This window comes from Lasioglossum baleicum, chromosome 14 (assembly GCF_051020765.1).
Source record: "Lasioglossum baleicum chromosome 14, iyLasBale1, whole genome shotgun sequence".
In the NCBI taxonomy this organism is placed as follows: Eukaryota; Metazoa; Arthropoda; class Insecta; order Hymenoptera; family Halictidae; genus Lasioglossum; species Lasioglossum baleicum.
The window spans coordinates 13,074,424-13,089,725 of NC_134942.1; the positions used below are offsets into that span (position 1 = coordinate 13,074,424).

General features: G+C 35.8%; 1 protein-coding gene across 7 annotated transcripts in view; it reads right to left on the minus strand.

The window, feature by feature from the left end:
- The window catches only part of LOC143215610 (opioid-binding protein/cell adhesion molecule homolog), a 553,686-nt gene that overhangs the window by 7,719 nt on the left and 530,665 nt on the right, over positions 1-15,302 (minus strand). For 6 of the 7 annotated variants that reach the window (XM_076437888.1, XM_076437891.1, XM_076437890.1 and 3 more), the window contains one exon: positions 126-14,247. The exons of the other annotated variant lie outside the window; for it this stretch is intronic. In XM_076437888.1, the coding sequence (XP_076294003.1) occupies positions 14,138-14,247 (110 nt within the window). In that variant the 3' untranslated portion in view covers positions 126-14,137. Of the gene's footprint in view, positions 1-125; positions 14,248-15,302 lie in introns of those variants that run through there. 7 annotated transcript variants of the gene reach the window in all.

Sequence of the window (15,302 nt, forward strand, 5' to 3'; positions counted from 1 at the left end):
TTTTGTAACATGCCGCGCATTATCAACAAATCAATATTACACGTTACAAAAGTGAAACCTGAATAAGTATACATATGTACACAAACGTTAAGTGTGCATAAGTGACAAAAGTACTCAATTTAATGTAAGGGAAAGACATAAATATATTTATTTCTTTATACATACGATTTGTATTAACCTAATAACTTATACATATTTTACAAATCAAAATGTTGTACCATCATACAACGCTTCGTCACGTGGTAGAATAAAATCCGCTTCACATTCTCTTGTAGACATCATTGCGCAACGTTAACGTAAATCGCGAGAAATAGTGTGATTGCTTTCAAATACTACTCATAAATAATTTATTTACAGTGATGTAATCGGAGTAATGATAATACTCGATTGCAAGGTAAACGACGCTAGACACATATCTTTTTGTTTCTGAGACACTGCGATTCCAAGTTTCGAGTTTTTAATATTACATATCTATTTTTGGAAGAAAATAAAATCTCCGAAATACATACAAGATGTCCCAAAAATGTAGAACTTTGACAAGGGTGGTCCCTTAAGTCATTTGAAGTCGGTTACCATTGAAAAAATATTCTCCGAGGTTTTATTAAGGAGTTATTAACGAAAAACACGGATCAATCATAGCGCGACTACAACGGACGGACTCTGACTCAGCCAATAGCAACGAGACTCTCAGCGGGACCTGTCGTCGACTAGGATTACGTTCATGATAGCTGCATTCTGATTGGTCCGGCAAAGTTTACCCATTTATTTTCTTTCTTAATATGATTAATAGGTTAAAAATAATGTAACAGTACGTTGAAATTCTTCTAATGTTTTTACTGCTTTAAATGATACCAGCTCATTTTTGCCATAAATGCATAAAATCCGCTGTTAATTAATAACGCTATATCAAAACCTCGGAGAACATTTTTGAAAAGGAAGAAGTTACTTCAAACGACTAAGGAACTACCTCTTTCAACGTCCTTTTACATTTTTGGGACACTCTTTACATATATTTACTTCTGCAACTGGGGAATGTGACGAAATGAAATTAAGCATTCATGGCTTAGTATTTTCATATTTTATTCCAGAAATAGTACTTAAAAAACTTAGGATTCAACGTTCTATCAATCGATATTACACTGACCGATAGACTGTGGATTTTCTGAATTTGTAGCATATCTGAATATATATTAAAATTGTAATAAGGTACAGTTTTCACTAATGTCTATTTATGTCAGTTTGGAGTGAATGGAACCGTAAATGGAGAAAATCAGTTTCTGCTTACTTGTTAATGTCGAAAATCAATTGGTCAAGCATGAGTCTAATGAAGCATCAGTATCCTCAGCCTAATAGCGATTCAAAGAAATATTAATTACATTTCACGTAAACATTCTTTCGAAAATTAATAATAAATGTTTCAAACAGTTTCGTAGTGTTCGTCGGTGAGACTCTCGTTTTTCCTGTAGATTTCGTACGTGACCATTTGCATTTGTTTTATACATGCATATGAATATTTGAAATCAGTCAATCCGACCTTCGACTTGTGTCAGTAATTACACATTTATCTGGACGTTCGCGAGTGATTGAAGTTCTACTACAAACATACTGAGAGACGCCAACACATTGAAGTAGTTTCCTCGACACAGTTGGACAGTGGTTCTAATGATTAGATTTAACGATGGTCAGGGAACGTTACAAACTCCTGAGCATGTGAGTACTATGGTGAGTCGACACATTCTCAACGTTGTCCACATAAGCTTTACAGTTGATTGACAAAATCGTTCAAGTAATTCAGTCACACGAATTGAGGCACGATTCCCATTCAACTTTAGTTTTCAGAAACAATTGACAAAAATACATACAAGTTTTGAGCAGGTGAGTCGACACATTTTTAAGATTGAATAATGAAAGAACCTATGTTTAGTAATGTTTATAAATTTTATAGCTAATAAAGGTTAAAAAAAATTGACAATCTGTCTGTGAAGTGTGTACTAATTTAATTGATCTTATACATATAGAAATGTTATAGGAAATGTCGAAAATCCAAGTTCTAACGTTAGGAAATCACTGGTTCAGTACCGTGTGCTAAGGACAACATGGCGGCGTCCTTACGTGTCTCAAACGCTTAAAATCGGCCAATTTTAAACAGCCGTAACTTTTGAACCAGTAAATTCCCAACATTAGAACTTGGATTATCAGCATTTCGTCGTCAAAATCAGTAGGATTATATAGAAAAAAGTTAAAAATTTCTGGATTCCTGAAGTAAAGAGTAAATAATAGCATTAATTGATTCGAAATTAGCCTTTAAATCAGTGCCAGCTTGTTGGAAGAAAATGTACTGTATGTAAAATACAAGTATTACTAGCGATGCAAATAAACTATGATTTATAAATTAGGTCGAACCTAGGCGCTGGTCCACATTCGGATATTCTTCCCCAACTAACTGCGTTTATTTGTCGGTGGGAGTTTGGAAGAGGTCAATGCACGCGTGGAATTAGATAGTTCCATTAAGTCGCAGTCTCGAAATCAGTTTCGAAACGTTATCTTCGGAAACATACGGTCTCATTGCTGTCCAACTGTGCACTCGGGAAACTTTCGTTAGGGAACGCGTCGAACTCGTAGCTGATGGTGCATGGAACATTTATTCCTTTCGACGCGCCACCTGGGAACGCAGCATGCCTAGTCCTAGAACTTATCGAGTCTATTATACGTACACGGATATGTGGTGGCCTCGTATGTCGATCCAAAATCAACGATCCGCCTCGGTGAACCCGTTTTAAGGTAACTCCATAAATCTCGCTGAATTTTTCTCGGCCTCTGCGCGTGTAATCCCACGTTTCGACCATAGGGGATATTAAAACGAAAATATAGTCCGTAGTTTTGCAACCATTCATTTTATTTACCATGCTACCGGCTCTGCTATACAAACTTTCAAGTGTACCTGTGCGCTGTGGACTTTGAGTCTTGAAATGTCGGTTGGAAAATAAAACAATTAATAGACTGCGGATCATTATGCAAAATTTGCTACATCGGTTGCACCACAAGCTAGTTTAAAATAGAAATAAATTTCCTTTCTTAATTCCAATATTTTTAATATTTTTGTGCTTATGACAATCTGCAGTCTAGTAACTATAAATTGAAAATTTTATGCAGGCTGTAGAGTTACTTTGAGCAACTATAATGTGACGATTTGTTAACACGTTAAATGTCGAGTATCGACCCCGGAAATTCCCATGAAATGAAAGTAATCAGAAAGATAAAAATCATAAAATTCGGAGTATTCGTTACATCAAAATGAAAACGAATATCTGAAGCTTGTGAGAGATTAATATCAAATCTCATGTAATTGATTAGCTGACAATCAATGTGTTAAATTAAATTATTTTCACAGTACCTATACGTTTTATTGCCACAATTCTGCATGTTTTAAATAATTATTACCGCCTGTTTAAGGATGCTTGCTCTCTGAAAGGCGATTGATTTTATTGTTTGTATGAATTTAATTAATTATTGACGTAATTTTAAACTGGCACTGAAGGAGATATAAAGTGGTCGTGGAATAAGAACATATAATATTCTTTGTAGAGAGAAACCTATTTTTTATAAAATAATAAGGGCAACTCAAAAATGCTTGCGAAACGACGGAAATAGTCGGCACAGTTTAAAATTCTCGGCCGATGCGTGGCATATTATATAAATCAAATAAAACATGTTCGAACGTTTGAGGTTCCGTAAAAACGTGCGCGAATTTGGGACAACCCTCAATATTTATTTCTCCCCGCGTCAGCTCGCTGCAAAAAGGAAAAACACTTGCGGACTGGTGACCTAGAAATCAAACTAACTCTACGAATTTTATCTCGTCGGACGGTTTACAGAAAAACGAGGCTGTAGTTTGTTTATCCGCATGAAGGGCAAACTTGCGGGATTTTCCCTCGAAAACCCTGTCCAAGAATATTTGCAATTTATTACGAAAAACGACGAATCACCGAGTATTACGGAAATAGTGGTTTGCCGATATTCTGCTTCGGGTATGAATCAGAAGAATTTCAAACAGTCACTTTTTCCAGAACCAAAGCGTTTTGTTTGGGTTAAACTTACTTTCGGCCGGAGAATAAACTATTTTATAGCCTTCCCAGTTTTCCGTGTTCTCGAATATTCTAGCTGGGAAACAAAATTAAATTAATGGAAGCAGCTAACATAATTTCTTGGTGAAAAATAGTTTTTGAGCAAAGTAGATTGCGAATGTTTATGGAATTTTTTTAATTTTGTGGAATTCCGTTTTATTGTTTAATATTGTAGAGCAATCATGATCAAAGATCATAATGGTACAGCAATGTTTAATGGTGACTTTGAGTCACCACTCGAGAGCTAAGGGTTAATATGCCACATTATGAGTTTCCCCTTTATAGCGACCACTTAAAACTTGATATACAGTCACATGTTGGCTTATAAAAACGACAAGAATTAATTTGTTTCGTCCAAAGTCGTGCAAACACGGTTATTATTGTAATATATGCTCTAATAATGACATTTATTAAATCATTTCTTAGGAAAGCAATATAAATAGTATTAATCTTTAGGGGAATTTTGGCTTGAATTGAGAAGAAGAAGTTACCCCCTCTCTGCCAGTACCGGATTAGTCACGTGACATTGTGACACACTCTGAATAGCGTCGTAGAAGGGGAAGGTAGAGTGGGGACACAAATCTTGATCTGACGACACTGACTCCCCTAAACAGCAATTTCGTCAAACATAAATGCACAGGTATGAGAAAAAACAAGATCGTAAAATTTATAGTGCAGACAGAGATTCAGTCTCGGGAGAAACGGTGGGTACAATGGAACGAAATAAAAATTCGCGCGTGTTCCACGCGTGTAGCGTTGATTGCTCGCTCATCGGCGAATCTCGCGGCGAGCATAAACCCAATGAAGTCCGAAATATTTGTCTGTCGGAATTGTAGGCGAACGCCGCGCCGGAGGGTGGGAGAGAGAGAGGAAGAGAATGAGGAGAGGGGACAACAGCCCCGCTTCCGGCATTCGAGCGGAATTCCGGGCCGAGGTTTTGTCGTAATATTCGGGTCACGGTGGATCCGAAGCGCGGAAAATACGTTGCTTCTTATCCAAGAATCCGCGAAAACCGCAGGCGTTGTTCTCAACTTCGTACCGCATAAACGTTTCCAGTCATTCGGGATTCGTGTTTACGGCCGGCAAAAGGAATACCGAGGATAAGCAGGGTAATACTTTCCTGCGTTGATGGCGCTAGTAAACGAGCCGTTCGCGTATTACCATTGGATATCCGTGTTCGACGCGTTCCCTTCGCCAATTTTCCTATCTTTCTATTGACGCCGTTGTTCTATAGTCAACGGGAATCCCCGAAAGCAATGGTACCGTGCACCTTTCCGTTCGTGATTAGGGTCGCCATCTATAAAATCGCGAACCGACGACGAACGGCAAAAAAATCCCGGACTTTTTCATCTGAACCCCGGACACTGTTATGTAACTACTTTTTAAGTTAGATGCGATACCACGAAGAAAAGTTTCGGACGGGAAATTCAGGTAACAAGTATAATGTTTGTTACGATAATTATCAGTCGATAGGGACCATTTTTTAATGGATTATAGTGCAAATTTCATCCCGATATCTCTTATGGGTCAAGAGTTACAGTAAAATGTTACAAAATTTCTCGCGGTACAGCGTTCACTTCAAATAATTTTAACTTCGTCAATTTTAAAGTGTCCGCTTTTTAAAAAAACAGGTCTGTAGGGGGACACTGGGGGTTATATCTTCAGCTAAAAAATGTTTAAGAAGTTTTCTACTATTTAAAATAATTGCAAAATATAAATGCTGAAAAAAGATACTCTCATGCTTTCTCTATAAACTCCTAAAACCTCATTCTCATCGGTTTGTTAGTTCTAGTTTTATAATTTAACTAGCTTTTGCCCGCGGCTTCGCTCGCACAGAAAACCGTTTAATGCCCTCGGAAATTGATATTGTTTCTCCATATAAAACCTTTTAACCCCCCATTCATCCCTATAGAGTTTTAATTTTATGTCATGCCGCAATCTTAGATTTCAAAACCCCTTTTCACCCCCTTAGGGGATCAATTTTTTAAAATGCCGAAATAGGTGTTTGATTAATTATATCAAAGAGCATTAAGACCAAGTATGAAGTAAATCCGACCACGAACAAAATATTCCTCATACAAACGTTGCAACCCCTTTTCACCCCTTTGGGGGTTCAATTTTTTAAAATGCCGAAACAGGTGTTTGATTAATTATATCAAAGAGCATTAAGACCAAGTATGAAGTAAATCCGACCACGAACAAAATATTCCTCATACAAACGTTGCAACCCCTTTTCACCCCCTTAGGGGTTGAATTTTTTAAAATGCCGAAATAGGTGTTTGATTAATTATACAAAGAGCATTAAGACCAAGTACGAAGTAAATCCGACCACGAACAAAATATTCCTCATACAAACGTTGCAACCCCTTTTCACCCCCTTGGGGATTGAATTTCGAAATATCCTTTCTTATCCCTTGTATAGATCATAAGGGAAACCTCTGTGCAAAATTTCAGCTTTCTAAGTCCAAGGGTTTAGCCTGGGCGTTGATAGGTGAGTCAGGACTTCGCTTTTATATACATATATATAGATGAATGAAAAAGGTGACGCTTTTTTTGACACGTCTGTAAAATCAATCATTTTTAAGATATTGAAAAATCCTTTGAGATTCGTTCATAGGTCACTAAAGACTAGACATATTCAAATTTGAATAAAATCGGAGACAGGACAATTTTTGTACTACCGTCTTTTGTTCACTGAATATATTAGTTCATTTTACAATTCTTTCTGTAATCATTTTATTACACATAATAAACACATATACAGGGTGCATACGTCAAATATTTCACTATTTTATCGAGCACTGTAGAACGGTGAAATGAATTTACGACCAAGCGAAAACGAATCACAAAGAAACGCAATTAAGATATTGGAATAGCCCCCATTATCTGAACTGACGGACTTTTTATTGTCTAACGACCCTAGGTCAATTATTGCATGTTAATTGCATATTTTGTGTCCCATCAAATATTTAGTCTTCTTCAAGTTCTATGTATACCGTAATCATGCTTGAAATGCAATCATGCTATTGAAACGACTCTTGTTACGCAGGTTAATTAACTGAATGCTTTGTAGATTAGTAAACGCTGGGTAATTAAGGATTTTATGCGGCATCAAACACGGATATTAAATTTTTTCCCGTTTCTATGATTGTCCGTTACATTCATGCGAGGAACCTAATTAGGATATTGGAATGATGTTAGTTCCACGGACGAACCCATTGTTTTATAATTGTAGGTCAGAAATTTCCTTGTAGCTGAGGATTTTATGCGAAATCTAGGGCAGATATGTAATATTTTATACTTTTATCGCATTAAAAAAAGTATATAAAATATCTAAAAAAAAGCATACATTCTTATTCATGAGTCACAGAATGCTTACATTTGCTAAGGTATTGTAAGAACAAATTAATCTCATGCAAAACAGCGATACTTTCAAATTACATTGGATAAACTTTTCGTCAATTAGATGAATCTTTTATGTGGAAGTGAAAACAAAGACTTACTTTTTATTAGAACCAATTTTATATATATGTTAAACATTCAAAGACGTCTGCAGTTGGACATTCAGACGTCTTAAAGATGACCCGAATGTCCTACGAACATCTTCCGAACGTATCCTGAACGTCTTGTGTGAGAAAACGATACGTCTTAAAGACATCTTTAAAATTTGTTTGACGTCTAGAAACGTTCAGGAGCGTTCGTAGAACATTCGAGAGGTATTTTAAGACGTCCCTAAGAAGACTTAAAGGTCTACAAATGTTAATTAAATTAAAAGAAGGGAAGAGTAAAAATAGATTTCGACAAAAACGAGTTTAAAGTTAAAGCAATAAATAGCTTCATCAGAAAAACGCATGCGGAATTCGCATAAAAAGTGTAATAGAAATAACAACTGCAATTAAAATTACAATAAAAATTGAAATTGAAATTATAATCACAATAAAAATTGAAATCGAAATCGAAATCGAAATCGAAATCGAAATCGAAATCGAAATCGAAATCGAAATCAAAATGGAAATTGAAGAAAAAACACTAACTCGAACAAATAATACCAATGCTAATACTTACTACTAGATTGTGGTTATGTATAAAAACCACACTGTTTATGGTCTTAAAGATGTCTATTTAGGACGTAAGACTTTCAGACCTAGAATAGATGTAAAATGGACGTCTTTAAGACGTCGTGTGCTATCTGGATATTAAATGTTTATTTTTCCCAAATGATTTTAACGTTCAAAAGATAATTTTGCACCTAACCCAGACCAATTTTGTATATTAATTTATTAAACATTTATTTAGGAATTCTCATAAAACCTTAATAGAACTGTATATTTTTTCCAAATGATTTTAACGTTCAAAGAATAATTTTGCAGCATTTTGTACCTGTATCATAATAATTTATATTTTCCTGATTGCGCAATCAGCATCCGGTAACTTATGGAAGACCATATGTATATATTATGTACACATGAAATTAGCAGTACAAATGAGTCTAACGATATTTTCATACACCTCGTATTTCGCAAAGTAGAATATTGAAACAAAACATTTGCTGTGAATAACGAACAAAATTATAAAATAATATAATGTCACAAAATTGTAATATATAATAAAAGTCGTTAAAAAACAGTGATCATTTCAACAAAAACTTCTAACATAAATACTTTCCAGAGGGAGTATGTAGTCAGTCTTATCTTGTTCTACTTGGCTGAGCAAGCATTGACTTATTCTACTACTTCGATCGTTCGCAGTTTACAGGCAACGAAACACGTCACAGAATTTAACTCAGTTAAGCAACAATTTATTGCATGCGATAATTATTACGCCAGCGAAGTGCTACCGGCGACAAAAATTTATTATGTAACATCAAATGGACGGAGAATAAATGATACCTATATCAAATGGGACATTAAAGTTTAAGAATGTCCAAAGCCAAAGCATAAAAACGGTGACCGTAAAACAAAAGGAGTTAGTACTTCCATGTTTTATTGCTCTTGCTCCAATTATGTAAAAATAATTATGAATAATAATAAATGATAAATTAAATAATGGAATGCAAAACAGTTTCATTATCTCGAAAATCAAGAATTGAAATGTCTCTTGCATCATTAAATAAAGCAATTGTATTTTAAGAATCGATTTTCATATGATAATTATATACACAGTTTACTGAATTAAACCGTATAAAATAAGAGATTAATTAATACTGTCGTTTCATAATTGTAAAAAATTAGAACGCACCCTCAAAAAACATAAAAATTTCAATTAAAAATGAAAATAGAGCTTTAAGTAGAATTACATTTCCCGTTAAAGTATTTATCACCTGTAAAACTTATTGATGGAAGAACAAATCGATTTTGTAATCTTGATTCATAATATTAAACAATTCGCAAAAAATATTCCCAATCTACTAACGATATCATGTTTATAATAGGAAGAAAAGTGAAGCTTGTGGTAATTTTATAAATAGGCATTGTACAAGTAGAATGCAGAGTAACAGTAGAAATTATTTAGCAGAAATAAATATTAAATATTAATCATTGAGAATCTGATAACTAGAATTATTGAAGTGTGTTTGCAGTTCAGGATGATGAAGGAAGGGTATAAAAACTCTGCGTTATACTGGCTACTCATAAAAACAAGTAATGGCTGCCGTAAAAAGTTTCGTTTGGAAGTATTCGCGTAACCTGTTTTTATTGTATTATAAAAAATGCTCCGGCACGGAAGTTGCGAGATGATTCCAAAGCCAATGATTAAAACTATTTTCACTTTTAATTATTTCCGAGAAATATTTCTCGATCGTGGTGATCAATTGGCAAGGGTCATTGAAAATTATTGGTGCAGGAAGAAATAATTATTTACATTATTGAATAAATATTTTCAAATATGAAAAAGCCTCGTGTAGCTGCCAGAGTCGTTGAAAATCATTATTGACTAAAGTATTTTATACACATTCTTCATGGAAGAAATAATTATTTACTTTATTAAAAAGCCTCATATAGCTTCCAGGAAGATCACTTAATAACTTCCGGTTTTTCTATGTCTTTGGGCGTACAGTTACGTAAGCTTAGAAACTCATTTCCATAAAAATGCATCAAAACGTTGAAAACAGAGTCGCGAGCTTCTGCAGCAAATAGTTGCTTTGCATAAATAAAATGCGTCAGCAGGAGGAAAATAATACGATTTTAATTACCCCATAAATAGTATATAATGACTAATCAATTTCATCCGTCTATTCTTTCAGTCGTTCCGCGTCGCGGTATCAATAGACTTAAGCTGCTTCTTTGCTAAATGTCATAAATCAGGCTATCCCGCAAAGTAGATTCCTACAGTAGTCATAAATAAAGAAGGTAAGAAGTTCTTAAAGCCATGAACATAATGGAAACAAAATGTCATCGCAGAACGTAGGGCGATATATATAATCCAATAGATCATCAATTCTCATAATTTCCAAGGTTTTTCGTGCTCGTTTTATGAACTGAAATGCTGCGACTGAAATACACTAGGTTTCTGACGCGTAACGAGCAAAAGTCGGATGACATTTCAGCCGGACAGGAGGACTTACTTAAACCTCAAAGTGATCCATCGGGAAAAACTCGGTTATCCCGGGCACAAAGGGTTCAGGATCGACGGAGACAACAGTGCTAAACCAGCCCCTATTAATTTCTCTAGTCCTTTCGTAGGTTGGTCGTTTGTCACTGTCAGGCGATACTATTAACTCCGGGCGCGCCGCCGTGTGCCGTTTGATCGGGAAAATTATTGCGACTGCATGTGAAATTGTCATGGAACAGGTAGCGTTCATGAAAGACTGCTTTCATCATGATATCACCGCAGCGTGTGGGAGAGCGAACTTCAAAGCTGTAACCTCTAACAGCCTCATCGGAATTGAAAGTAATCTTTTTCAGAAGAAATAGACGATTTCGACTGATAATATTGGCGTCAACTTTTGTTCAAATCACATAAGTGTTTTCTGATATAGTAGCCCTTTATCGGAGCTCTATTTTAACACTAAAACTACCGAGCACTAAAAGCGATTGAAATGTTTTAGAATATAAAAGTGACAAGGCTCTACTTATTTATATCTTGTGCAATTTTTATTAAAATATGTGTTTGGATAAAGAAATTTATCGAATCAAGTTCAACGTAAGCAATTTCATAATTTCAATAATTATAAAATGAAAAATATAATACAGGTCATATGACCGGAAGTGGTAGGTTTCGTGTTAACTCGAAAATTATCACTAAACCTACCAACACCGGTGAAAATGACCGGTTCCAGGTTTTTTATTTTACAATTAGAAAAATGTTAATTGTATAGATATCTTTAGTAGTGCACGTATTACAATAGGAGCCGCGCGAAGTCTGAATAAAATTAATCTTGTCATTTTTATAAGGGAACGTGTACCAGTTACTTTTAAGGCTCGGTAGGTTTAGTGTTAAACATTTCTTCGGGCCTGGAATAATTCCATTCTATATAATTTTTTCCGTGATATGAAATTGATATACAAGCTTGTAGACGAATTTGAAGAGAAAGTGGAATAAAATAGAAACTTATTTCCAGCTGTAGTAACCTCTGCAGATCTGAAATAAATAAAAATGGGGCTGCTCTTTACTTTACCGGACTCAAAATTAGTGCCTTTCTCTTATTAATTATGCCGCTACGTGGTAGTTGGTTAGTGATTAGGTCGGGGGGGGGGGGGGGGGGACAGCAAGGTAAGCAGCTCACGGTCATCACTACAAACCAATATGGCGGCGCCCTTACCTGTCAAAAACACTGCAGATTGTTCAACTTTAAGCAAGTATAACTCTTGAACCATTGATCCTACAGGATCGAAACTTCGATCTGCAGCTGCCCCGGGTACAAATCTACTGGATTACATACCAAATACATCATAATTAATAGGAGAAAGGCATTAATTTTGAGTCCGGTAAAGTAAAGTTTACCCCAAAAATTGTACTAAATTCTGTCGAATATTATAATAGTGAATTTGGTCAGTATTACTATGGAATGATTTACTAAAACATTTTCGATCCCTACACAACTTCTTATCAAACATGCATCATATGTCTTAAGGAATAAATCATGTTTTACAAAAATCAGTTTAGGATTTCAGAAGAAAAGTTACAAACAATTGCATCAATTGAGCCTTCGTACAATTAACATTTTTCAAAATAATAGGCGACATGAAATATATGTATAATAATTGTCAAATAATTATTACTTCGAAATGACACTAAAACATAGCAACCAAAATATTTTCCATCTCTGAATGTTTGATCAAACGTTCATTATAAGTCTTAAGGAATAAATTATATTTTATAGAATGTTGTGCTCGTTGTTTTATCAATCGAACAAAAATCTGAACAGAAAATTTACATCCCACAAATGCGAACACTATGTTAGCCTCTCAATGTGGATAATTCCAACCATTTCAAACCTAATTATGCAAGTATCGCCGATACTTTCAGATGGAGGTTGTTATGGAATTCACATATCAGAGAATTAAACTCCTTTTGTGCACAGAAAATTTTATTTCTATGTTACAAGCTCACAAATGATTTGAGTTGAATATAAGCTGTATTGCTAGATGAAATTGTCTAAGTGCTAACGAACACAAAAATACAATTTTCTTTATCTTTAGCCTTTAAGAATTGCTGAAATAAAACTTACGATCATGGAACGTTGTAGAATATTTATTTATTCTAGGGAACTATGAATGTTTCATCCGTATGTTAAACAAACGTTCAATAATTTAAATTAAAAAGAAATTCCGATGTAATTGTGTATTATTCCGCATAATAAGTAAATGATTACTAAATCAATTGATAGTAAACCATTATCCATGAAACATAAATTGGAACCATTATTAATTTGTTAATTAAATTAGCTTATACGTCGCTTGCTTTGCGAGAAGTAGTGTACGTCCACTAAGAAATGAACCAAACTGAATCTTCGTACGTTTGACAAAGTAAGCCACACATTTTCAATATTCTGGATGAATTTTCTCTCATCGAATGTTCTAAAATGAATTCCTAATACAATTATTTTATATCCGTATCATTAAAAATTTGTTACACATCGACCATACTTCTCTGAAACGTGTAAATCGTTTCGTAAACACCGGTAACCCTGCCAATTCGTAAGAGGCCCTCCGTTCAACCAGAACTCGTTGCACCAAGAAAATGTGTGGGTGTCTGTTCAGCGGGAAACAATAGGAGTATCCCCTTGAGACGAAACGATTTAAAGGTGGTGCGACACATCATCCATCGAGCATCGCACGAAGAGAACAGCGACACCGAGAACGTTACCTAAAAACGAGACCGATCTGGCGAATGTCCTTGAACGCTCCTTAAACGATAAGAGCCTGAAACCTCGCGGATCCTTGATCATCGTGACCGCACCGAGTCCAACTGTCTCATACTAAACACCCATTTACATGTCGCCGAGTTCTCTCGCGGAGATCTCGTTGAGTTCCTCCCCCGTCATCTCGCTCGCTCGGAACAAAAAAGGGAAATCTAATAGTCTGCGGGTCTGTAGATTCGGCGTCGCCATAAAGAACCGTGCTAGTCACTGGAGAACAGTTCCCACTTTGCTTCGACCGGCGCGCGGAATATCTACGGATACAAACAAGAAGCCGAGAACACTGATCGCTGTTAGACACACTGCAGATTTACTAATCCTCGAGGCGAGCCGGCGATCCTCTTTAGCGCCAGCTAGAATCCTCTCGAGGCATCCGACGACGAGCACTCGGGGTTCCCAAAGGTCACCTCGTACTTCTAGCGTTTCCTTGACGGCCGCTGATCTGCCTGGTCGCTCGGTTGATCAGGTAAAAGAAAGATCAAAGGTGATATATGGGGGCACAAGGTGGTTACTGCTGATTGAGACGCTTCCTTCCCTTGCTCCTGCGTTCCCACCGTCCATTCTCTTTCTCTGTCTGCCTTTTTTTTTGCTCGATTAAATAAAGGGGAAACGACCTTCGGTTGTGTTCTTATTGGAAAGCTCCGTGATCGACCAGTCACCTCGCGAACGATCCGGCGTGCAGAAGCAACAGGAGCAACGCGAGCGTCCTCGTCGCCGCACCGCTATTGCTCGAGTTCCCATGTTGCATCGCCGCGGGATGCTCCCCTGAAACAAATAGCAGGCCAGAGATTACTACGGGAACTGAACTTCCAACTACTGATCGCGACACGGCGAGCCTCAGGACTCCTTGCGGAGTTTAAAAATTGTTTTCGCTGCCACGTTCAGCAGCTATAGGCTAACTGTGCGGTATCATTCTTTCATCGTACTTTATTTTAACACATTACCGACCGGTGATCATTGTATAATCTTCAAAAATCTATAGTACATACATGGCTAAACAATTTTTCATGGAGCCTTCAATGGAAACAGCAATTTTTATTGTGAACCATCAAGTCACCCTCAATAACATCATCTAATAGTTTCATTGAAGATTGCAATGTAAAGTTTCTATGCTTTCTTTTGGTACAGCACAATTATTGAAAAGCCTATTAACACTTTACCTACCGAAAGCCTATTAATAGGATTTTCAATAATTATGCTGTTTCAAAAGAAAGCATAGAAATTTTCTTTTACGTTACAATTTTAAATGAAACTATTAGATGAAGTTATTAAGGGTGACTTGTTAGTTCACGATGAAAATCGATGTTGCTATTGAAGGTTCCATTAAAAAGTGATTTTTCAAAATTATGCAATATTCGCCGGTCGGTAATGTGTTAATAGGCTTCCGGTAGGTAAAGTGTTAATATTATTCCCAATTTATCATGAAATAGTAATATGTGTAAGCATTATATGAAAGAATAGTGCGTTTTCAATACAAAAAGATATTTTGGTGGCCCTCAAAACCTAATACAACATTAGAAAATATTAAAAAATAAGTCGATAACATTTTGTGCGTATTACTGCGGACGAAACAGAGCCATGTACTAATTACTACGTACCTATTATTGCGGATTAGAATTCGAAATATACGAGTGTACGGAAAAAATGGTCACACACGGTCAGAAATGGAATCTTGCTTTTTATAACTCTTTTATTTGGGCTTGTAACGAAAATTTATAATTTGTCTTGTAGACACATACTAATTATATACATCCTGAAAAGTTCATCGAAGTTGATTAATTGGTTTAGGAGTTATAAACGACTAAAAATGGTAAAGATTA